General features: G+C 53.8%; 1 protein-coding gene across 1 annotated transcript in view; it reads left to right on the top strand.

The window, feature by feature from the left end:
• Window positions 1-23,849, top strand: part of MYO16 (myosin XVI) — a 142,591-nt gene that overhangs the window by 19,255 nt on the left and 99,487 nt on the right. Inside the window, exons 4-6 of the mRNA XM_056109959.1 lie at window positions 1,244-1,447; window positions 17,104-17,179; window positions 20,674-20,849. Of these exons, the coding sequence (XP_055965934.1) occupies window positions 1,244-1,447; window positions 17,104-17,179; window positions 20,674-20,849 (456 nt within the window). The remainder of the gene's footprint in view (window positions 1-1,243; window positions 1,448-17,103; window positions 17,180-20,673; window positions 20,850-23,849) is intronic.

Below are 23,849 nucleotides of genomic sequence, written 5' to 3'. Positions count from 1 at the left end.
TCCACCCCCCCAGAGGCTCATCCCAGAGACAGGGCCATGGCCGGGTCACTGTCTCCCGAGGGTGCCAGCAGCATCCCTGCGTCCTTCCAGGCTGGGCTTTGGAGTCCCTCTCCCCATGCATGACCCCTGAGAGCCCCAGGCTGGGGAATCTCAGCCAGAGGCTCTCGGCCTGGGGCTTCCAGGCTAAAACCACTCAGACAGTTCCAGATACCAAAACAGGCGCTTTCTGTTGTTGAATGAAAGACCTCGGGGAAGGCAGTGAGTGTGTGGCACCAAAAGTTTCAGATTCCAAGGTGCAGTGCCCGTGGGGGTCCACCCAGCCCTGCAGTGACCATGAGGCCCACACAGCTCTGCAATGACCATGAAGCCCACACAGCCCTGCAGTGACCATGGGTGTCACACAGCCCTGCAGTGACCATAAGAGTTACACAGCCCCTCCCCTCCTGGGTACTTGCACCCCTGCTACTGCCCAGAGTGGACGTAGAGACGAGAGTGGGGGATGCTGGACGTGGATTGCACGAAGCAGCCGCAGCTAGAGAAAATCCAATGTGTTAATAATCGAGAGCCATTCTCAGACCTGGGATAGAAGAGAGAAATGGCAGAGGGTGGGAGTGGGGAGCTGCCACTGGTCCCCGGACCCTGTGGTGGGGAGCTCAGTGGCCTCCCCTCCCCTCGTTCCCGCATTGATTTTCATGCAAACCTCCAGGTCTGCCCCACCCTGCTGTTTGCTTTTTGGCTTCAGCTACCCTGGTGGCCAGGGACCACCCATCACTGCTGGGTGTACGGGGCTTAGCACCTGTGCTGGTTCTGCATTCTCAGAACCACAGTCACTCCTCCTGGCAGAGTGGACTCTTGTCACCGTTCATTTGCCTGGCGTCCAGTTGGCCCTGTGACTTCACTCTCATTTTCCCTGCAGTCCCCACAACGTGCTTGGTTGGAGTTTTAGGTCAAGGAATACAAGCAACTCGTACTGGAGCTGACGTTCCGTCTTCAAGAATATTTTAACAGCTCTGGTGTTTCAATGGCCGTAAGATGCTGCTCCGCCCACCTCCCCGTCCATGTCCATGCACCCACTGGTGGCACCTGGGGTCCTGCGTTCCCGCAGCGTGTGCTGGGAGCAGTCGCCTCTGTTCTGAGCATGGCGGGAGCCTAATGGAATTCCACCTCAGCCTCCGCTGGGTGAGCCCCAGACTCCGTCCTGAGTCATAGAAGAAAACGAGAATCTCTCTGTTCTTCCTCTCAGACGCCGTCCGGATTCTTCTCGGTGCTGGATGAGGAGAGTCGGAGGCTGTGGTCGGGGGAGGCGAGCCTCACCCGGAAGCTGCAGGGCCTACTGGGTGACGCCAGCCCCGAAGCCGTGCTCGCCTCCTCGCTGCAGGACGGGAATGGGAACCCAGCGGCCCGCGAGCCGGGCGCGGCCTTCACGGTGCTGCACTACGCGGGCAGGGTGAGTCCGGCAAGTGGGCGGCTCCTGGCACACACGACGTGGGTGGGGGCATGGTCATCTGCAGGCTGCTCTGGGCCTGGAGGAAGAGCATCCCGGGAGGGACAGGGGCAGCAGAAAGTCCTTCTGGTGTTTTCTCAGGGGCAACACGAATGGGCGGGGGTCACACGCTCCTGCTGCGGTCAAAGGCTCTCCTGAGCCCGCAGGCGTCTGCCGACGCACTCGCATGTGTTGCATGACGTGATAGATCAGTGGATTGGAGGCACAGATGTGAGACACGCGAGACCGAGGGCCAAGCTCGCATAGGCTCGAGGCGGGAGTGGCTGCTAAGAGGCTCCTTTGATTCTACTTTTTTTTTTTTAATTATTATTAGTGAGACACCATGAAGTACAGTTGTAGACTTACAAATTTTTGTGCTTGGGTTTCAATTATACAATGATCAAATACCCATCCCTCCACCAGTGCCCATTTCCCACCACCACGGATCCCAGTGTCCCCCCGACCCCCTAATGCCATGTACAAAAGTAAGATGAAAGTGGATTAAAGACCTCAACATCAGACCGGAATTCATAAGGTACATTGAAGAAAAAGTTGGCAAAACCCTCCATGACATTGAAGCTAATGGTATCTTCAAAGATGTCACGCCACTGGCCAAGCAAGTGAAAACAGAGATAGACAGATGGGACTATCTTAAACTAAGAAGCTTCTGCAGCTCCAAAGAAACAGTGACCAGATACAAAGACAGTCTACAGAATGATTCTACTTTTTATCAGTTACGTCCTAGTGACTTCATGACAGAGAAAGACTCACTCGCGAGAGTACAGACAGTTACAGGATGCGCATTCGTCAAAGGGACATTGGGGCCTGCATGCTGCTGTCACAGCTGTGCGGTCAAAGCTGTGTTGTCATGATTGACACATCAGAGGAGGATATGGAGCTGGACATGAGGCTCTACAGATCACGCCCCCACATTCTCGTGGTCGGTCACACACACACACACACACACACACACACACACACACACGCACGCATGCACACACACACACACACACCGGAGAGAAGGCTCATGTGAATACTTGAAGGTCAAACCAGAGTGAGGATGTGTAAAGGTAAAAGGTAAAGGTCCGCCCATTGTTCATCGATTTGCTCGAGCGGGCCCAGTAACGTCTGCATTGGAGATTTTGTTGTTACTGTGTTTGCGTAAGAGGGGGAAACTGCTGCCTTGTACTGCCAAGCTAATATATTACCAGGTGGGCATCGGAGAGCATGCTGCACTTCTCCAGGTCACCTGGCTCCCAAGCTTAGCCTGCCCACTTAGTGTGAAGTGTGGCCTCGCTCTGCTTCCTGCTTGCAGGGCAGTGTCCAGGGCTGGTCCTCATGTCCTGCTTAGCACCGACATGCTGTGCTGTCTCATCTGCCTTCTCCAAGCCGAGCCTCCAAGGAAGGCTCTCCGGTGCCCAGCGGGTCCCGCTGCTTCCTGCTGCGCCTCGAGGCCTGCTCTGAGTCTTTCTGTCACAGTGCCTGGGCCCCTCTTCACAGCTCAGCCTTTACACTTGCCCCGCCTGCCTTGCTGCCAGGTACCTGCTCTCTGCTGGGCCATCTCTCCCTCACCCCCCCCAACCCTCCACCCCCGTTCCTCTCTTTCTCCTTTTTTCCCTCTCTCCCTCCCTCTCTCCCTCCTTCTCTCTCCTTCCCTCCAGGGTCCCATAGGGGCAGGGTTCTGGCCCCATTTATGCCGTTTCACCAGGGGTCCTCTGGGAATAAGATCCCTATGGCCTCCAGTTGCGGATCTTGAGGACAAATGTCTCGCTGGAAGGCCAGCAGGCAGCATCCTGACCCTTCCTCAGAGGTGAGGAACTCGGCTGCCAAATGTTCCTTCTGACTGGCGGGGCCCAAGGGACCTTATTCGGTGTTGGGGACGGAACCAGGGTCAGCCACATGCAAGACAAGCACGGACCCACTTACTCTCTCTCTCTCTGGCTCCTGTGCACTGACAAATTTTATTTATTTTCAGTTCTAGAATATTCTATTCAATCCTGTCCTTTGAGTCGTCAGAAAGTCCATGAATGGGCCAAGGCAATGGCTGGAAGGGCTGGAGCCCATCCAGTGCATTGGGAGGGGGAATGGAGGGGGCGGCTCTGTAATCCCCAGCACCACCCAGTACCAAGCACTACCATCAGTAACAAGAACCACCAGGTATAGAAAAACGAAATAACAAAGCATGGCCAAAGCAATGGTGTAGTGGAGAGGACACTAGCCTTGCACACAACCGACCCATGTTTCATCCCTGGGCCCTGGGTACCACCAAGAGTGATCCCTGAGTAGAGAGCAAGGAGCTAAGCCCTGAGCAACAACTGTGTGGCCCCCAAACCCAAAAAGGAAATAGGAAAATAAAGTGGCTATTAAACCGGCTGAGATCTCCCCAGAGGGACCACATGAAGACAAGTGGCGATGCAACCAGGCCAGGGTCTTTATTGGCTGGCTCTCGCTAGGGCACTGTCTTCTCACCCACCCAGTGGGTGCAGGGTTTTAGTCTCCCAGCATCACATAACGTGTGTCTGTCTCTGGCATCAGTCTTGGGGGCTTTCCAGCTGCTTGGTAACTTCTGATTGGCTGGAGGCAGGCGGAGGGGTTGCCTCAACAAAAATGACCGGGGACTTTCCCAGTCATTTCTTCTGGGTTGTCCTGGCCAGACACATCACTTCGGGGAAACCATAACTCGGGGAAACCGTAACTTCAAGCTTCAGAATCCGAAACTTAGGCCTGGCTCCTTCTGGAGCCTGTCATGGCACTGCCTTTGCTCCTCTCTCCTTCCTGACCTGTGAGAGCATCTGGCAGGCAGAGTGTGTGGCCCACCAGGCTGGGTTCTACGCGCCAGTTCCTCTGCAGACACTGCCGAGAGCAACCCTGGTCACAAAGCAGGCAACAGCTCCCCGACGATGCAGGGATAGCCCGCAACAAAGATGAAAACAAGACAGAAAGCTTCTTTACATCAGCAGCATTCTTCCAGTTCACCGTTTTCAGTTCTTAAACCTGTGCTCTCCTCGACATCAGCGTGTATTATTAAAGCATTCAGACTCTGCTGGAAATTAAATTAGGCCTCACCGTTGATCTTGGCAAAGTAATTCCTCTAAGTTTCTTAGAAGCAATTTTGTTTTAAGTCAGTGTAGATCTGACCTATCCTGTTGGCCTGTCTGATTTGTCTCCTGGGGACCCTTAACTGGTCAGGATGGCTGATGGTGTTTAGATTCAGGGGACCAAACTTTCAAATCCTATTTTCTTTATTAAGTGTTTTGTGATTGCTTAAAGATTATTCTCCTGGCACTTAAGTACAATGTTGATTTCAACGGTTTTCAAATGATTTGTGGGGGAACAACTTGTGGTTTGAAATGAATGCGATCAGTTCACTGAATTCTGATAGGAAAAAAATATGCAAAGTAGAGAAAGTCACCGATGCCCCACAGAATCATAAGTTTTCCTGCATAAAAGCACCTTTTGATTTTTTAAGCCAGGCTTTCCATAACTGGAGTCAATTCCATGATTTTATAAGAATCTCTCGTTGCACCCAAATGTCCCAATGTGTCTTCGCCCCGGGACTCCCTCGGGACTCAGCTAGAGCAAAGATTCTGGTGATTCACGGCTGCCTGTCAGGCCATATGCCCGTCTATGCGTTTGATGGAGCTAGAAGACCAGAGATTTGAGCTGTTGCCTTTCCATTCTGTATTGGGTAAATCAGGAGATATGACACATCACTCAGTAAACCAGGCTGCAGCCCTCACTTAACCCAGTTAAGCCCCTGGAAGCTCTCAGGTGAGAGCTGGCCCCCACCAGGAACCCGGGAGTCCATGTGGGCCTCATGGATGGCCCAAGTGCATCCTTGTCCTAGTCTCGCCTCTCGGCTGGCTGACCTGGCTTCGTGGGTAAAAGCTGAGTCCCGCTCTGAAGGTGGGTGTCCAGGCAACTCACCACCCCACCGTCCCCTCTGCCCCGAGACTCTCCCCGGTCTGGACTCCTACAGCCCAGGCTCTGAGGCCTTTTTAGAAACGTTTAAGCAACATGATTTGAATTACAGCTGAAGATCCTCCCTAAACACATTTGAATTTTTCATTACTCACAGGAGCATGGTGTGTTTGCCAGTCTCCATTAGAGAAATATTTTAAAGTAAGTGGGAAGAGACGGTCCATGAAATATTAACAGGGGCTCGTTAGTGAGCACGGATCTGAATTAAAGAAGGCCCTGAGTCAGGGGACTTTCTTTGTTATCAATGTCATTTATGTTTTTAGCCCATTCTAAATCATCTGTGGGATTTCCTGGTTTATCGGTGGCTTTTCAATGACTGTTGGTGATTTAGATGCTAGATAAACCCTAAATCCACAAGCCCGTCTAATTTTATCGACTTTTGAAATGAGGAATGGAGAAGGAAAGAAGATTTGTGAGTTGGTGAAAGACAGTAACTCTGTTACGCTTGAGTCTCCATTAAGGTGCTTCTTGGGATATTTGTTCCGTTTGGGTTTTTGTTTTGGGGCGGTGCTCCGGCTTCGCTCCTGCCTCTGTGCTCAGGGCTCACTCCTGGTGGCAGCGGGGAGGAGGGGAGAGGGGAGGGGACTCCTGGGTGGTGCCAGGGATGGAACCAGGGTCGGACCCTGGCAGGGCAGGTACCTCGACCCACTTGGGGTGGCGCTGAAGAAGCTCTCGAGGCGCATAGTGATTTGGGGGTTCAAATCTTAATTTGGTGGAACAGAACAGAGCTGGCTGTAATTTGAAGAACTGAAATGAGGGGCTGGAGCCATCGCACAGGGGGAGGGCATTGGCCTTGCACGCGGCCGACCCGGGTTCAGTCCCTGAAATCCCATATGGTCCCCCAAGCACCACCAGGAGTAATTCCTGAGTGCAGAGCCAGGAGTAACCCCTGCACATCACCGGATGTGACCCAAAAGGCCAAAAAAAAAAAAACCTATTGAAAATAAGATGAATGGAAACAGAGGCCGGTGTTCATTGTCTCACATGGCAGGTGCTGTCAGTGGGCGGGTGTTTGTGCTGAGGTCTCGGCTTACCTGCATGCGGCCTCCTAGGAACTCGGAGGGCAGGGGTGGGGGTAGTACCTGGCACAAACCAGAGCCATGATGGTTCCCGAATCCAAACACAAGCGAGCTGGCCGAGTTGGATAGTGCCTCGGCCAGGGCCTCCATGTCCCCGTTCCTGGCGCTCGTGCAGGGGCTTCTCTGGAAAGGGGCTTCGGTGGGTGTCCACAGGTGGGCTGAGCTGTCATGGGAGTGAGGATTGGCGGACATCGGGGACAGTGATGGGAGACCGTGAGGCCGAGGCGGCAGCCCAGCCCACTGGAGTCCCGGAGCTGGAGGAGGAGGAGGAGGAGGAGAAGGAGGAGGAGGAGGAGGAGGAGGAGGAAGTGGGGAGCACCAAGGCCACACAGCGGGCCGGGCATCTGGGCTCCAGTGGCGTGTGAAAAGACACAGGCCTGCTTCACGCCAGCCGTGTGTGTAGATACACAGCAGGAAGCTCACAGGCGGGGCATGGGTAGGGGAGAAGCAAGTAGTCTGAGCCCAGCCCGTGATGGTTGGCCCAGTCCCAGAGACCCCCCTCATCCTCCTTATGTCCCCTCCTAGAGTTCTCGCCTGTCCTCCTGCTCAGGGGAAGAGTTTTCTCCCGCTTCCCAGGGAGCATGTTCTTGGCCTCATCCATGCCCCAGTGACGCTCCCCGCCCCCGGCCCTGCGGATGGCCAGGCAGCTGCTCACAGAGCACCCTCCACAGTACCAAGTGGCCCTCACACCCGTCCATGGTGACCTGTGTCCACTTCCCAGGGCAACCTGTCTTAGGGAAGGCCAGTGATTCGCTGCAGACTGGAGCCCCCCCTTGAGCCTGAAGGATGCCCTCGGGACTGCCCACCCCCCCTCCCCAGGGCAGCTCAGAACAATAGACACTCACACTGGAACACAGATTCTGGGGCTGCTTCTGTTGACCACCCTGATCCACACATCCTGCTGGCCGTCACACTGCTTTCTTGTCCAGCTTCATAGTCCTGCCCTGTCCTCTTCCTTCAGGACTTGGATCACTGCATCTGGGCCTCCCTGTAGTGCAGGGGACCAGTTGTCCAGGGGCGACTTCATCTCTCTGCTGCCTGGACACTCAGTCTCTGTCCACTCTCTGGGGTGGGACTGGACTGAGTCTCTGGTCTCTGGTCATAGAACATGCAGGGGAGGGCTGGACCAAGGAGAGGCCCGTGGCTGGTTTCTGAACCCCAGGTCCTCCTGGCCACACCCACAAGCTCTGTAATTAAGATAACTACGAACCCTGTCACTTTTTTGTTTCTGTCGGGGGGAGGGGGGTGCTACACCCAGAGATGTCTAGGTATCACTCCCGCTGGGCTCTGGGACCCGGGGTTGGAACCGGCAGGGCTGCCCTTCCCTGCATCCCCTCAGCCTTGCCTGGGCGGGGAAGGGTCAGCATGACAGCTCCGGGATGCTGTTGCCCGTCTGACGGCCACATCCCTGCTGTGTGCATGCTGGCTTGCAGGATGGCCACCGTGTTGAACTCACCCGTCCCCAACTCCCAAGAAGCAGGAGCATTCCTGTCGTCCTTGCACCACTGGCTTAATTTTCATACGAGGCTCTTGGGAGCCCGGCTGCAGACTCCAGGGGGTGGTAAAACATGGTGATGCAATGACGCTTCTTGTTTACTCCTTCCTAACTGTGCTCACTTGCACACAGGGTGGGGTCAGTCAGATGAGAAGGTGCTTGTCTGGGGTCTGGAGAGCTAGGGCAGGGGAGGGCATATGCCTTTCGTGTGGCCCATCTGGATTCAAGCCCCAGAAACCCCCTCCCCACACTGGTCCCCTGAGCCCAGGTAGGAATGATTTAAGCTCAGAGCCAGGAGTAAGACCTGAGCTCCACCAAGTGTGGCCCCCCAAAACCAAAAAAAAAATGATGTTTTGATTTGTCTTCATGTTACTGAAGTCGTGATGGATTCTTTTTATTTGGTTCGAGGGCCTCATCCGGGGATGCTCAGGGCTTGCTCCTGGCTCTGCACTCAGGAATAACTCCTGGTGGTGCTCAGGGGAGCATATGGGGTCCTAGGGGTTGTGCCCAGGTGTGCTGTGTTCAAGGCAAGAGCCCTACCCGCCGTGCGATCTCTCCTGCCTCTCAAGATGTGTTCATGTCCTTTAAGTTGCCCTTGACAGGCCTCAGAGGGGCTGAGTGCAGGCAGTTGGGGTGCATTTGTAATTAGGGGAGCTGAGACATTGAGCGGCAAACGGATGATGTGTTAGCTTAGGGTAGCAGGAGACCGAGGTTTCGAGGTTTCTGCTGAGTTTTACCTTACTTAAAGAGAATTTTTTTTTTAAATGTAGGAGTACTGCTATTTATTCAGCCACTGATTAGCTGATTGATTTGGGCATGAACTCCACCTTACTTTTTTCTGAAAGTGTTATCTCCTAGTGAGCTTCTGTTTTCATTGGGGACCCCCAGCGGAGCTTGGTAGGCGGTCACTCTCGCTACCTCTGTGGGCCATGAGTGGCTGCTCAGACCTGGCCAGGGCCGCACTCAGGCCTCATGGGGGCCCAGCCTGTGCTTGACCGGCTGCGACTGTACCTGCTTCAGCGTTGGTTGGTTTGTGAGCCACAGGATTCAGGGTTGGCCTCACCTCATCTACGACTAGTCTTTCCCACTTACACCGTGACGTTCTTGAGTCCTTCCCTGCCCGCTCCCATCCCTGCTTCTCTATCTGCTGACCATCAGCCTTGTGACCTCTGTTGGTTTATTATTAGCTTGTGCCTCTGACTAATATTCTAGTCCAGTGGCAGGTCTGTGAGACTGCACTGCAGTTCTAGAAGGCCCCTGATTGGTTTCTCTCAAGACGCTGAAGACCCTGAGTGGTTTCTCCTACCTGTAACAGTGACATCTCTGTTCTGCATTTCTGATGCCTCTTCTGAGACGTCGTTTCAGGAGGGAAGAAAGTTCTCAACCACTGCAGACAGATTCTGGGCCTGAACTCTGAGCATCTCCTTCCAAGCCCATGGATCCCCCTAGGCTTGGCCGTTTTCACCGTGACCCTGACCTCCAGGGATGCCCAGTGCTGATGAAGGCCGCAGGCAGGAGGGGGCTGCTGAGGGTCTCCGTGCCCCATGCCTGTCTCCTTCCCCAGCTCATGGGCTGCTTCTATGGGGAATTCATGCTTTTGTGGAAGGGCAGACTTGGTCTAACCTGGTCCATGCCATCAGCCTCCCCAGTAGAGGGCGGTGGCTGTGTGTGTGTGTGGGGGGGGGTCATGTCTGCTGAGCCCCCCTCTCACTCTCACATGCGCTCATGAAGTCTGTGCAGGCACCTGGACCCCTCGGGCCCTGACCGCCCCGTGTTTGGGACCCCCCTGAGGTACCCGCCTCTGCCCTATGGGTTTGGAGGGGCTGAGCGAAAGTCCAGGAAGGGCTCATCAGTAAGGAGCCCTCCAATTGCTCCTTCTTACCACCGGTACAGCCCCTGGCACAGCAGTGGAATCTGGGCTGGGCCGGCCGGACACTGTTGATTCTGCTGGACTTGGGGTGTCCTGGGGCTGTGTTTCACCTCCAGATCAGGGCACCTGGGGACAGGTTGGCAGGACAATCCCAGTCAAGCTCACCCCTGGGGCTTTCTAGGACACGGGCAAAACAGCACCCCCCCCCCCCCCCCCACTGCGGGTTTTCTCAGGAAGAGGAAATGCAGGATCTTGTTTCAGGACTGTCTCCACCGGAGTGAGGAATGTCGGGTTGCCCGGGATTATTGATGTCTTATCGTGAGCCGATTGATTTTTTTCACTGTTAAAAGGACCCGGCAGCTCTTTGCATAGATTTTCAAGCCCCCTCCCCCCTTCCAGGGCAGCGTCCAGCTGCAGAGTGCAGATAAGGGCGGTCACCGGGAAGCCCCGAGGCTCGGGGAATGCTCCACTGATTAGATCCATCCCCTGGAAGTGGGTCTGAAGGAAAGTCACCATAACCATGAGAGAAAATCACTTAATGGACAAGTGAAAAATAGAAACCCCCGCTTACGATTAGTGATGCCATAAAAGAGATCAATTGACCATCATATGTGAAATCAAAACCCTCTCCAGCAAATTCTGAGCTGGGGGACTGAATTCCGGGCCCACTGATGTTTGCTCAAAGTTATGTTTTATTTCTTTTGCGAAAACCCAACCTCACCCCCCGTTCTGCCGTGAGGGTGCACTGTGCCCTGGTCCATTTTAATCACCTATCGCCTCCGTCCTCCTTTGCCCAGGGCTTGTCTTGGCCTCGTGAACTACATGGTGGGTTCTCCACTGGCCGACTGGGGCTGATTCACACCTGGCTCTGGTGCTAGCCATGTCCTTGGGGCCACCTGGGGTTGTTGCTTGCGGCTGCCCCGATGATCCAGGAGCTCAGAGATGCTTGTGGGTCCCAGTTCTCATTCCTTGTGTGGCCTGTGTTTGTCTCTTCATCCTCAACAAACCCAGAGTCAATTGCATGAACCTTAGCCCACGCTACCCAGATACCTTCACCTTCTCTCTTCCTCCTAACTCACTCCCCAAAATGCAAATGGAGGCGTTTCCCACGTTTGTCCCCACTCTCTGTGCACGGTGAAATCAGAAATCCAAATCGGAACCTGCTCCTGGCCGCGAGGGCCAGCCTCCTGCACCCTCCTTCCTTCTTCCTCGGCCTCTCGTCCCTGCTGGCACACCCGTAGGTGCTGCACCCCAGCTGCGCTCTGGGAAATCTCAGACCAAGAAGTGAAGCCTCCAAGTGCTCCAGTGAGAAGGGCTTTGAGGTCTCTGCTGGGGGCTGGGGGCAGAACCGTGTGGACACGCGTTTCGCTTCCAGGAGTGCTAACAGCTCCATGCCGTCTTCTAGCATCTCTAGCGACAGGGTTAAATGAGACCGTTCTGGTTTGATTTATTGATAACAGACCTAAGTGACGGTGGGTTTGCTTATCAGAATGCTGTTTGAAGTTGCATTTCCATGTGATCGAGTGTCCAGAGTTTCCGTCTCTGTGATGAAGCGACTTTGGGTGACCATCGAGGCTTGGCTGCTCTATTGGGTTGATCCAGATCACCTCAGGGATGCCTCTCCTGAGAGCCACAGGTCATAGTGATGGGCGGGGTCCGCTGTGAGAAAAAGCGTGAGCAAAATGGGGGATGATGCTGAGCCCACGTGCAGCAGAATCCCATCAATTCCCCAAGTGCAAATGAATGTAGGCCAGTATGACTGGATGGTCAACGGAGGAAGCATCGCTAGTAAGTGATTGATGCCAGAAGTCATGGAGAAGTGAGAGGGGAAAGGGACAGAGACATCAGGAGTCGCTGGAAAAAGAAATCAGACATGATTTGTATTTCTTCATTTTTTAATGTTTTTCATTTTATAACTCTTGTATATTAGAAACAGATTGGAAAGGTCACTCCGTGGTGTGTTCCTTGGTGTATTCCATATGCAGGATTTCAGTCCCTATCAGCTCAGTGATCCCCAAAATATTGTTTACAGCCTAGCTAGGGGCCAGATCCAAGGTCATCAGAAACCCTTGGTGCCCACTGAGGCCGCTGCAAGTCCATCCAACTCCTGCCCATGCACCTGATAACGGCGCTGATGGTCTATTTGGGGAAAACGGTCACTACCCCAGACAGAGAACTGGCCCCAGCTCAACCCTACCTGTACAGACCAGTGAAGTTCAGAACAGGTGACTCAGCCCCTGGGCCTCGGTGCACATCAGGGGCCAGGAGGAGGCCAGGCTAAGGCCTGTCTCCTAACCCTCACAGCTGCTTCTGCCACTTGAGGAAGCTTTGATCGCTGCATTCCCCGGGTGCACGTAGGGCTTAGAGGGGTCCAGATCAGTGAGGGGGGCTCGGGATGCCACCTCCAAATGCAGACTGTGAGACTTTCTCTCATGGCTGCCTGGAATTCTGGTATGAGGAGAGGGTACACCTAGGGTGATTCCAGTATGGGAGAGCATACATTTTTGGTGGTTCTGATACGAGAGAACATACACTCAGGGTAATTCCAGTATGGGAGAGGTACACTCAGGGAAATTTGGGTACTGGAGAGCATATACTCAGGGTGACTCAGGGTGACTCTGGTATGGGAGAGAGTACACCCAGGGTGACATCAGTACGGGAGAACATACACTCAGGGCTCCAGCTTCTCTCCGCCACTCTCCAGCGTATTTTCACGTGGTTCCATTCACTCTGTGCCGCATTATGCCGTTAGAACTACGTCAACCTTTGAGAGGGGAGAAACTGGCTTCCGTTAGTTAAATAAAAGTGGTTTAAAATTCTTTGCAGCTCTTGACAAAAGGCTAATTACCCAAGTAATTCAGTCCTGGGTGTAATTACAGAGCAGTCTCATTGAGAACCCATCAGCAACGGCAGGCAAAGCCGGCAGCGCCCCCACATTTGCTCTGTGCTGGGAGTCCTGGAGCCTCTGCCTGCCACCTGCCCTGCCCACTCACTCACTCGGGGAGTGGCCCAGGACCCCCCAGCCTCCGCACTTAAGGTGGGCTGGAACCACAATCAGCGAGAAGGCGGCACCCTGCTGAGCCAGCGTGATGCGGGAGGGGCCGGGCAGCTGGAGGTTAGATGCCAGCCACCTTCCTGCACATGTGGGGCCAGTGTGTGCGTGACGCCCGGTGGATGCGAGTCCTGCCAGTGCATCTGGTGAATGGAGGAAGCTGTCACGGGTGGAGAATCGCTTTCCTCAGAATATTGGAGCTCTGGCTTCTGTGTTGGGGAGAGGGATTCGTTCCATGGCACTGCCTGACGGTGAGAGGCACAGCCCCCATGTGTGTGTGGGCATGTTTCACGGGGGTCTGGGACTGCCCTCAGAGTGCCTGTCTGGTCACAGCCAACAGTGGCCTTAGGCCTCCCCCTCATTCCCGGGCCTGTAGAGCCCCCAGAGAGTGGGCAAGAGAGGATGGGCCGCGGCTCCTGCCTCTCTCTCTGTGGGTCCCCAGACCTGCCTCTGGGAAGGGAACTGCAGAGCCCACCTGGAGTGTCATGCTGTCCCTTTGCTGGACACTTCTGAGTGCCCTGAAAGGAGCCCAGGCGTCTCCCTCTAACATTCCCCTTCCCTGCCCTCCCCTGCCCTCTTCTCCTCTTCCCTCCCTCCTGTTCTTTCCTCCTGTCCCCTTTCCTCTGCTCCCCTCCCCTCTACTGCCCTCCTGACTCCTTCCCTCCCACCCCAACCCTCCCCACCCCTTTCTTTTCTTCCATTTCCCCCTTCCCGCCCTCCCTCTCCCTCCCTCACCCTCTTTCTCTTCCTCTCGCTCTCCCTTTCTCTCTCTCTCTCTCTCTCTCTCTCTCTCTCTCTCTCTCTCTCTCCCCCCCCCCTTCCACTGGAACAGTAGTAAGGTACAGTGGAAGAACATTCCTCCAGTGTAGTGCGAGCACCATGTGGGTCTCTCAGCTCCATACATGGCAAACCCTCACAGACATGGGCTAGCTCCCCCGGGGGTCCGTGGTGACTCCTTATGTCAGTTTCTCTTGAAGTATGCAAAAGTTTCTTGAGGACGTACTTGATTCTTAAGTTGGCACAATGCAGGTGGGGACATTATTGAACAGTCCTAATGCCTGTTTATGCCCCCTTTCCAGTGCCTCAAATGGTTATATTTTGGGGGATGAAGTCACTGAGCTCCTCTGGGCAGCGCCTAAGGCACGAGCCTTGTGTTGAGCTTGGACCCCGGGCAGTGCCCATCCTACTTCATGAAGAGGGTCAGACCCTCGTTAATCTAGAGGGTCCGCACAGACTACTATTAACACAGAGAGACTCGCGGAGTTCATTTATCTCTTGTCAGAAACGATTGAGCAGACCTACCTCATGGTCCATTACTTTTATAAAACTCAGGGTGTCATTAGACTCCGCTTCTGACAAACATCAAGGTGCGTCCCTTGGTGTTTGTACCTGCGCGTGTTGGATGCGTCTCCCTCGGTGCTCGGCTCACAGGTTCTGCTCTGAGCATCATTTCACCCAACTCAGGTTCGGGGCAATGCCTGGCCGTGTCGGTTTCTGTCCCCGGCAGTGCTTGGGGTCCATGTGTGGTGCCAGTTATTTGACCCCAGGTCAGCTGTGTATAGGCCAATGCCTCCCAGCCACCCTCCTCGACTTCAGCTTTGTCTCAGACCTGGGGGACAACCTGGGGTCCATCTCTGAGGCTTCCCGGAGTGCCCAGCAACACCTTAGGTGAGAGGAAGCCTGGGTGTGGGGACAGCACTGGGGGCGGGTGCCATCCCTTGAGGCCCACCCCAGGTAGGGCTGGCTACTGTAGGCTTCAGAGATGCAGGACACAAGCGAAGTAGCAGCAGCACCCCAGGGCACCTTCTGACACCGCTGTCCTTGGGTGCCCTGAACTGAGACCAAGAGAGTAGGAAGCAGGAGCTGGGTATCCATACGGGCTGGAAGGGGAAGCAGACCGTCAGGTCAGCTGTCAGAGCCAGAGGCCGGGGACCTGCGCCGGGCATCCCAGAGGGGAGCAGTGGGTTCCTGTGGCACTTGGGGCGATGGAGGCTCAGCCTGACCCCGCCTCAGCCCGCTGGGCTGTGTGCCACGGGGCTGACTCAGAAGCAGCATCAGAAGGAATGTGTGTCTACTCCAGTCACCCTGCCCAGCAGGAGCTCAGAGACGGACGCCAGGAGCAGGACTCAGGCTCTCAGCAGTGATCCCTCGCCCGGGTCACTGCTGGCATCGGGAATGATCTGCTCGGTCAACAGGGAGTGGACGTGGCTCTATGCAAGGGCCTTTATTTATACCCGTTTGTGCAGAGCAGAGACCCAGACATTCAGTGCCCTGCCCTGTCTGCGCAGAGCCAGGCGGCTAAAGAGGACGTGTTTGGGTCCTCGCCACAATCCCCCTGGTGCACACGCCAGGCCACAGGCCAGCACAGGGCACTGGGCACTGGGGTGATGCTCCCTGTTCCTGCACCTGGAAACAGTCTCTCCAGGGCTGGTGTCACCGCCCTGCGCTGCCCACATGCTGAGTTGGGATGCAGAGTTCGTTCCCGTAGGCACCACCCTGCCCGCTCAACCCACGACCAGCCGGCAGGGTTGGAGACTGTCTCCAAGGAGACGCGGCCACCCGCTGAAGTGCCTGCACACGCAGTCGGATAGGGCCCCGGGGCAGCCCAGCAGCCTCACCATAGCCCACAGCCGCCACCACCCAGCCACCGAGCTCCAAGTCTCCACCAAGGACCTCCGCAGACTTGCCCGGTTCTGCAGAGCCCAAAATTTCTGGATCTGAAGTTTTGGACACCTCCAGATTCCACAGTCCCAAAATGCCAGGGGGAGCTCACCAAAGTAGATGAGAAAGTAACACAGAACTCAAGGCAACAAACAGCAACAATAATGCAGAACTAAATGCAACAAAAACGCAACAAATAGTAACAGTGATGCAGAACTAACCACAACAAACAGCAACAGTAACCAGAAGACTCAGTGAATCCTCCAAGATTTAACAAAAACCCTGCAGAGATATGTAGCAATTTTCAGGTTTCTTTTGCCCAAAGTATTTTTGAAACAAATGATTGCCCGCCTGCTAGGGGCAGGTGTGGTTGGTGGCCAGAAATGAGGCAGTGATGGGGCGAAGGCCATGTGGGTGGGGGGTTGTTGCCGAGACACCAAACGCCTGGAGACAGACACCAAACGCCCAGAACGTCTGTATTATGGACAACCTTGTAAACCATGGGGTTTAAATAAAGTGAAAAGGAAAAATAGTGCAGAGTGCGTGTGTCAGCCCGGGGTCTCCCATTTTCACTCTGGCGAGCTGGACATTGCTGATGCTCAGGCCACAGGGAAGAATCTTGGAACGACCGAGGCGTGACCACCAGCTCGCCCAGCCCCCGTCTCAGGTCTCAGGGGCTTCGTGCCGTCAGACCGCGTGTGAATAGTCTGGTGAGACGGACACGGGATCTGAACGCCCAGCAGGGCAGTGGGCACTTTGCAGGTCTGGCCATTGACCCGCTTCTTGGTCACCGGCTTCATGTGTGTCTCTCCCCTCTTGCCATGGTAAGCGCCTCTCTCTGGGGGATTAGTTAAACCCCCAAAGAATAGAGAAAGGGGCGCTCTTCTGGGACCCCCTCATGCTCCCGTGGGTGGTGCAATAGGAAGAGGTGTCCTTGCTCAGCGCCCCCAGTTCAGCCCAGGACCCCCAGAGCAGACGGCTGTTCCTGCCACCCAGCCCCCCAGAATCACAGGGGTCTCTGCTTAGACAAGGGGAGTCAGCCCAAGGGTCTCTCCAAAACCAAGTCCCAGCTGTGGAACTCACCAGACAGACCGAGGGGGCCACTGAAGGGCTCATGGTGAATGAGGTGGGGATGGCACCTGGGAGATGCGTCCAGAACAGGCCCAGCATAGAGGGCCGGGGACCAGGTATGCTCTCGAGCTGAATCCTGCTCCTGCCAACAGCCGCATGTGCATGTGGTTTGGTGGGTTTGGGGACAGGTGTGAGTCCCAGAGGAGAAAGGGGCTGTGGCAGTCAGCGGCCTTCCTCTCCTAGAGAGCAGGGTCCCCACGCTGGGCGACAGCCTGCACGGGACCCCCAGGCTCCCAGGACATGCCCTGTGGATACTCTCAGTGTCCGCGGTGTACTGTGGATACTCTCAGCTGCCCCAGATCAGCTGGGCATGCTGGGCCCACGTGACCGTGCTGCCTTCTTCCATTCTAGGTGACGTATGAAGTCACGGGAGCCATCGAGAAAAACAAAGAGTCCCTGGCCCAGAGCCTTCTGTCTGTGATGAAAAGTAAGTGTCCCCCACTGATTAAAATGCCACCGGCTCCTTGCTCACTCCTGTCTCTGAGTACTGTCCCATAAAATATGCCACCCACTAAAGGACAATTGAAATGTCTCTTGCATCCCAATACCCAGAAGAATCGGGCAAGATCACGCCACGTGTGCTCTGGTTACAATTTAATTTGGACACTAGCAGAAACCGTAATTTAGCCAAGCTTTTAACAGAGAGAAATATAAAACACCTTCCCCACTCCGGTGGTGTGAATATAAAGAGGCTCTTCTGTGAAGACTAATGAAGATGAATATGGAATTTAGGGTTATTTAGACCCTGGCAGGGGGAATTTTATGACTCAGGTGCTCCCAGACACACCTACGGGTGCTATTTTATTCTTATGTACTTTAAGTCACTGAGAACTAAAGTTCCCGAAATAGAAGGAGCTTGCAAATGAATCCATGCAAACATACATACATGTGTGACTGTATGTATGTGTAAATGCTCAGGGCCCCGCATACTTCGTGAACCTCAGCACTGGAATACATGTGTCTGTAATTCTATACCATGTCTAAAATTATACGCCGTATATGGTATAATTATCTACTCTGATAATTATTGTCTTGAGAGCAGTTCCGCAGCGTCACATTTTCCTAATAACCTTTTTCAATGAATTAAAATGGATCCGCTTTTGTGCATTAAGTTGCCGTAAGTGAGAAGGCCGTTTATCTCTCCCGCGGAAAGGAACGTGTGACAGGCTTTCATGAAGCAGTCAGATCCCTTTGAGGTGGAAATAAGACATCCCAATCACTTCTGGTCTGAGGAACAAATTTACCTTAAATCAAGCAGCACATTGGAACAGATTGTTTTTCATGGGGAATTACTCGCCTGCCTCGCAGAGCCCTGCCGGCTGTGCGTTCCCACCACGGCCAAGACGGCCAGAGCCAGCCTGGGCTCGGACAGGTACTAGGCAGAATCGAAAGACGGAAAATACTGCTCCCAAGGAATACCTGGGAAGCGTCTTGTCCTCACTGGCCAATGATTCGAACTTTCCTTTCTTACACATTTCCAGAAAAGCCTTCTGTTTTATGAGAATCTTGTGTAGATCCTGTTTTTGAAATTAGTGCAATGCCATTTTCTCAATATGTTTGTTTATGTATTTATTTTGCTTTTTGGGTCCCACCCAGTGATGCTCGGGGGTTCCTCCTGAATTCTGCACTCAGAAATTACTCCTGGAGGTGCTCGGAGGACCGTATGGGATGCCGGGGATCGAACCCGGGTCAGCCACATGCAAGGCAAACGCCCTCCCCGCTGTACTATCGCTCCAGCCCTCAACATTTTTAATGACAGAAAAGGCTTCTTAGAATGAAAGTATGATGGTTAGTGGTCTGGGATTCTGTGTGTATTTTAGGCCCCTTTGGTGAATGTTTGCTAGTGAGTTCCAGCAGTTCAGCCCTGTCTTACGGTTCACACTGCCTGACTCTGGCAGGATCACCTGCACCTTTGGCGTCAGCCCTGGTTTATTGCACAGGAGGGCAGAGTCAGCGGGCGCTGGGGATGCCTCTCTGCCCCAGAGTCTTTGCTTCCAGGCCATTGCAGATGGAGACGGGAGGAAGAAACCAGGTGTCTGGGTTCCCTGATTTCATTGGTTCCCAGGGACCCCTCAGACGCCTGGTCACGCCACTGCCTCCTCCCCTGCCCCTTACCGCAGGGGCACTGCTGATGGCTCTGTCCCGCCACTGTCCCAGCTTCTTCAATCTCCTTGAGGAAGAAGATATCGAGTAATCCAGATACTCAGACTCCACTAGAAAGATAGAAAAGTTTGTTGAAGTAAGGAAGAAACTTCCCAGCCAGGGCGAACCTTAGTGTAGGACTGAGTGAGTCAAGGCTGGCTCATTCCCGTGGGATTTTTCAGTAGGAAAACTCATTCTTTGTGTTACTCATCGAGTGACAAGAATATCACAGAGAACACGAAGGTTTTTCAGGAGAGTGTGAGTAGCTTAAGGCCTTCTGGGTTACCCGTTAGGCCACTTGTCCAGGTACCTCCCAGTATCTTAGTTTCCTGAGAGCCGAGGGTCGGGGGTGGAATCGAGGGTCGGAGGTTTCCGCTTTGCCATCGACCCCCTTTTGCCTTCTTAGTGAGGAGATTGCTTGGCCAGTCACTCCTGATGCTGGGCAGGGCAGGCGAAATGAGGAAAGGGTAGACACTCAGCTCTGTCAGCATCACGGCTGTGGGGCTGATGGGTCCGATGGTGTCTCCACGCGCGGAATTCCCCATTTCAGCCCACCATGCACTTGTTAGAGAACTGCTGGTTTCCTGGAAAAGGCCCCTGAGCAAAAACCGCCTCCAGGCCCAGGTCCCTTGCTCCCATCTGAACAACAAAGTGCCCTCGGAGACAGGGAAGCCTTCCCTTCTAGAACCTTCACTGCCCCCGCCCCTGCTCCTGCAGCCCTTTAGTCAGGCTTGTCTTTCCGCCGAGGGGTCAGGACAGGGGTCTGGGCCCGGAGTCACCGAACAGGCAACATCTAACGCCCAAGGAGAACAGCTGCTCTTGACCTCTGCAGCCTAGCGGGGCTAGGAAAAGCCAGGACCTTCCATGCCCTCACCTGATCCCCAAGCCATGATGCTGGGAGGATTGAGTCCTGCACAGACAGACAGAGGGACAGACAGACACAATGCACACAGACAGACACACACAGATGGACAGACAGACACCGACAGAGACAGACACAGATGAACAGACAGACACAGACAGGCAGACAGACAGGCAGGCTGTCATACACGCAGACGGACAGGCAGACAGATGGACAGGCAGACAGACAGGCAGATAGACAGGCAGACAGACAGGTAGACAGACAGGCAGACAGGCAGGCAGACAGGCAGACACAGACAGACAGACAGGCAGGCTGTCAGAAAGACAGACGGACAGGCAGACAGATGGACAGGCAGAGAGACAGGCAGATAGACAGACACACACAAACACAACACACACAGACAGACACAGATGGACAGACAGACACAGACAGACAGGCAGGCAGACAGGCAGGCAGACAGACAGACACAGACAAACACAACACACACAGACACAAATGGACAGACAGACACAGACAGACAAGCAGACAGGCAGGTAGACAGACAGACACAGACAAACACAACACACATAGACACAGATGGACAGACAGACAAGCAGACAGGCAGGCAGACAGACAGACACAGACAGACAGGCAGACAGAGGGTGGTGTGCAGCGGCCCAGGCACATACCCTGTGCTAGGAGGGCTGAGAGAACGGGCTCAGCTGTGGGACTGAGTAGATGCTGAGAAAAAACAGGGCTGGGAGGAAGGTGGGGGCAGAGGGCCCAGACCCTGGGCCAGGGCCAGGAGGGCAGCGGCTCCTGAAGGCATCGCCCAGAGCGGGGGCCGGTCCCCGATTCCCAGGGGGCCCAAGAGGGACTCGGTCTCGTGGGCCCAGCAGGGCTGATGCCACTTCAATCTCCATCTGCTTGTTCCCCAGCCAGCGAGAATGTCGTCATCAGTCACCTGTTCCAGTCGAAACTGTCACCCACGGGGTCCCTCGTGTCCTGCTCACCAGCCTCAGCTCTCTGGGGACAGAAAGCCCCGCTGCTTAGTAAGAAGGCGACGGCGGCTGTGGCCACGGGCGAGAGCAGAAACTACCTGGAGCTGGGCAAGGTAGAGGTCCTGCCCCCGGGGCACCTTTGCTTTCTGTGTGTTCGTTCACAGCCACGCAGTGGCAGGGGCGAAACTGAGGCTTTATTTTCCCGAGTAAGGGTCTTATCAGACGTGTCACCCTGAGAGCAGGCCGTGTGTGTGTGTGTGCGGGCGCTGTTTTGGGCTGCATCCCCGGCGTCCTGTTCGCCTGCGTCCTTCTGTGACTGTTTTTCTGCTGACCAGACAGTGAGTTTGGACACCGTGACCTCAGAAGGAACAAACCCAGCTGCCTTGTCTCATGGGCATTCATCACTGAAGATGTCTTCTGGTCGCTAAACCATAAATTATCGTATTTTCATTTATCTAAGAGGCTGCACTCTCTTCCCTAGTTTTTCCATATGTCTAGCTTATTTTGTATTCATGTTGTGCTGTTTTTATATACCATATTCTATTTTTGTGTGTTATGTTTTATAGCATATATTTTGTATCGTGTCTAACTTACATATCATTCTCATGTTTTAAAGCCCATTCGACATATAGGGTGTGCCCTGCCAAAAACATCCTGCCTGTCTTTGAAATAATGAAATTGAGCTAAAATATAATGGAGTTGTTTCAGATCTGAGAAACAGTAGAAAGAGCTCCCTGTGAGAGGCCAGTTGTGGATTGGAGACCAGTTTGGGTTGGCTGCCTTCTATACAACTGTGGGGCGAAAATGGAACTATAATTAGGAAGGGGTCCAGAAAAACCTTGCTGGGATGCACTTTAGTTTTCAGCAATTAAAATAAAAGCATAAGTAAAATCAACTTTATTTATGAAGAGGGTATGTGTGTGTGTTTGTGTGCACGTGCATGTGTGTGTGTGTTTGTGTGTATGTGTCTGTTTGTATATGTGCATGCATGTGTGTGTTTGCACTCACGTGTGTGTGCATGTGTGTGCATACATGTATCTGTGTGTATGTGCATGCATGTGTATGTGTGCGTGTGTGTGTATGTGTGCATGTGTGTGTGTGTGTGTGTGTGTGTGTGTGTGTGTGTAGGGCATTTAACCGGTCAACCTGAGATAGGGCTTCCTGAATCTCGTTATTTCAGAATGGACTGCTTGCAGGAAGTCAAGCTAAATGTATGCAGAACAGGCTTGTTCACACAAGACAAAAGGTCCCCCCACCCCACGCCAGGAGGGAGAGCTCTGTGTGGGGTTTTGCTGGGCTTCCTGGCCGTCCTTTCTCAATCGTTCTGGAAATCAAGAGTAAGAAATCACCACACACCTCTAAACTGTAATTTTTAACCTTAATTATTAAACATTACCAGGCAGAGATGCCATTAGTCTTTTCCCCTGAGGACGGCGAGAGAGAGATAATTCAGTCCTCTCTCCACCCGAGAGGGGAACCGGGGGTTCAATTTCCAGGGCTGGAGATTTATTTATGACAGTGACTCCTTAAGTGCTCCATTCCCCACGTCCTGCAGGCAGCCTGACGTTACACTCTGCACCCCTCCTGCAGGACAGGACCCCATGGGCGCGGCTGAGCACTAGTCCCTTCAGGTCTGCAGAAGGTGGGGCCTGGTCCACATGGCTGCCCCGTAGTCCCAGCCCCAGCCAGTCCAGCTCTCACACCACACACTGGCCCACAGAAGGAGGAGCCGAGCTGGTGCCGTGCCCGCCGTCACTTCCACAGAGGAAAGATTCTGCACACGTTTCTCTCTTGGAAGACCTTTTTATTTCATGATAAATGATTTTGGATCGATAGATTCGTGGGTCTCAGTCTGGTGATTTTGTGAAATATAATAGTACATTAGTACCTGAGACACCTTTTAACCCCAGATAGAATTGAATTAATTTCCTCCTGTCCTTTTATCCATACTCATTGGTTTCATGCTGGTGGCCAGCTCTTGACTCCATTACCCTTGATTCTCTGCTATTGGGACGTGTGTGTGTGTGTGTGTGTGTGCATGCTTGTGTTAGAGCTTTATATATTTATAGTAAAGACACATTCTCTTATTAATCTTCAGAGGGATAATTTACAACTTCTCTTATATAAAAAATTAAGGAAAAGGAAATAAAAACAAGTAAGAAACCAATAATAGGGCAGGGTCACGGTGCTCCCGTTATTCATCAATTTGCTCGAGCAGGCCCAGTAACGTCTCCATTGTGAGACTTGTTGTTGCTGTGTTTGGCATATCGAATACGTCACAGGTAGCTTGCCAGTCTTTGCCATGCGGGCGAGATACTCTCTGTACCTTCCCGGGCTCTCCAAGAGAGGCGGAGGAATTGAACTTGGGTAGGCCATGTTGGCTGCGTGCAAGGCAAACGCCCCCTCTGCTGTGCTATCGCTCCAGCCCAAGAAACCAATAATAGACCTAGAATAATTGTCAAAATAAATAAATTAAAGCCAATGAGTCTTTAAATATCAGATCTTTGGACTGGAAAGATAGCATAACAGATAGGGTGTTTGCCTTGCACACGGCTGACCCAAGTTCAATTCCCAGCATCCCATATGGTCTCCCAAGCACGTGTAATTACTGAGTATAGAGCCAGGAGGAAAGCTCAACCCGCTCCTCCAAGGGGCCACGGCGAGGAACAGCCAGGCGCGGGGGCAGGAGACTGCACTGTTCTCCCTCCGGGCTCTGGTTTTTATAGTCTCTGAGTCTTGGCCACTGATGGGATTACACGGCGCCAGGGGGCCAGTTGGTAGGTGTGACCCCCGCCTACTGGAATTTGGAGGATCTGGGTGGAGGATGCTTGACTCCAATCTGAGTAGGCTTGGAGATCTTGGCCCCGGAACCCACGTGGCTTTGTCCCTCTGCCAGTACCTTCAGGTGTGCAGAGAGTGGTCTCAGCATGGTGGTGTCTGGTCCTGGAGGTCGTCGGCTGCCGGAGACCTGGTCGGGGTGGGGAGGAAAGCTCAACCCGCTCCCTCCAAGGGGCCACGGCGAAGAACAAATTCCAGTAGGCGGGGGTCACACCCACCAACTGGCCCCCTGGCGCCGTGTAATCTCATCAGCGGCCAAGGCTCAGAGACTATAA

This window comes from Sorex fumeus, unplaced genomic scaffold, assembly GCF_029834395.1.
Source record: "Sorex fumeus unplaced genomic scaffold, SorFum_2.1 ptg000008l, whole genome shotgun sequence".
Lineage (NCBI taxonomy): Eukaryota > Metazoa > Chordata > Mammalia > Eulipotyphla > Soricidae > Sorex > Sorex fumeus.
This window is presented reverse-complemented; position numbering and strand designations above follow the sequence as displayed.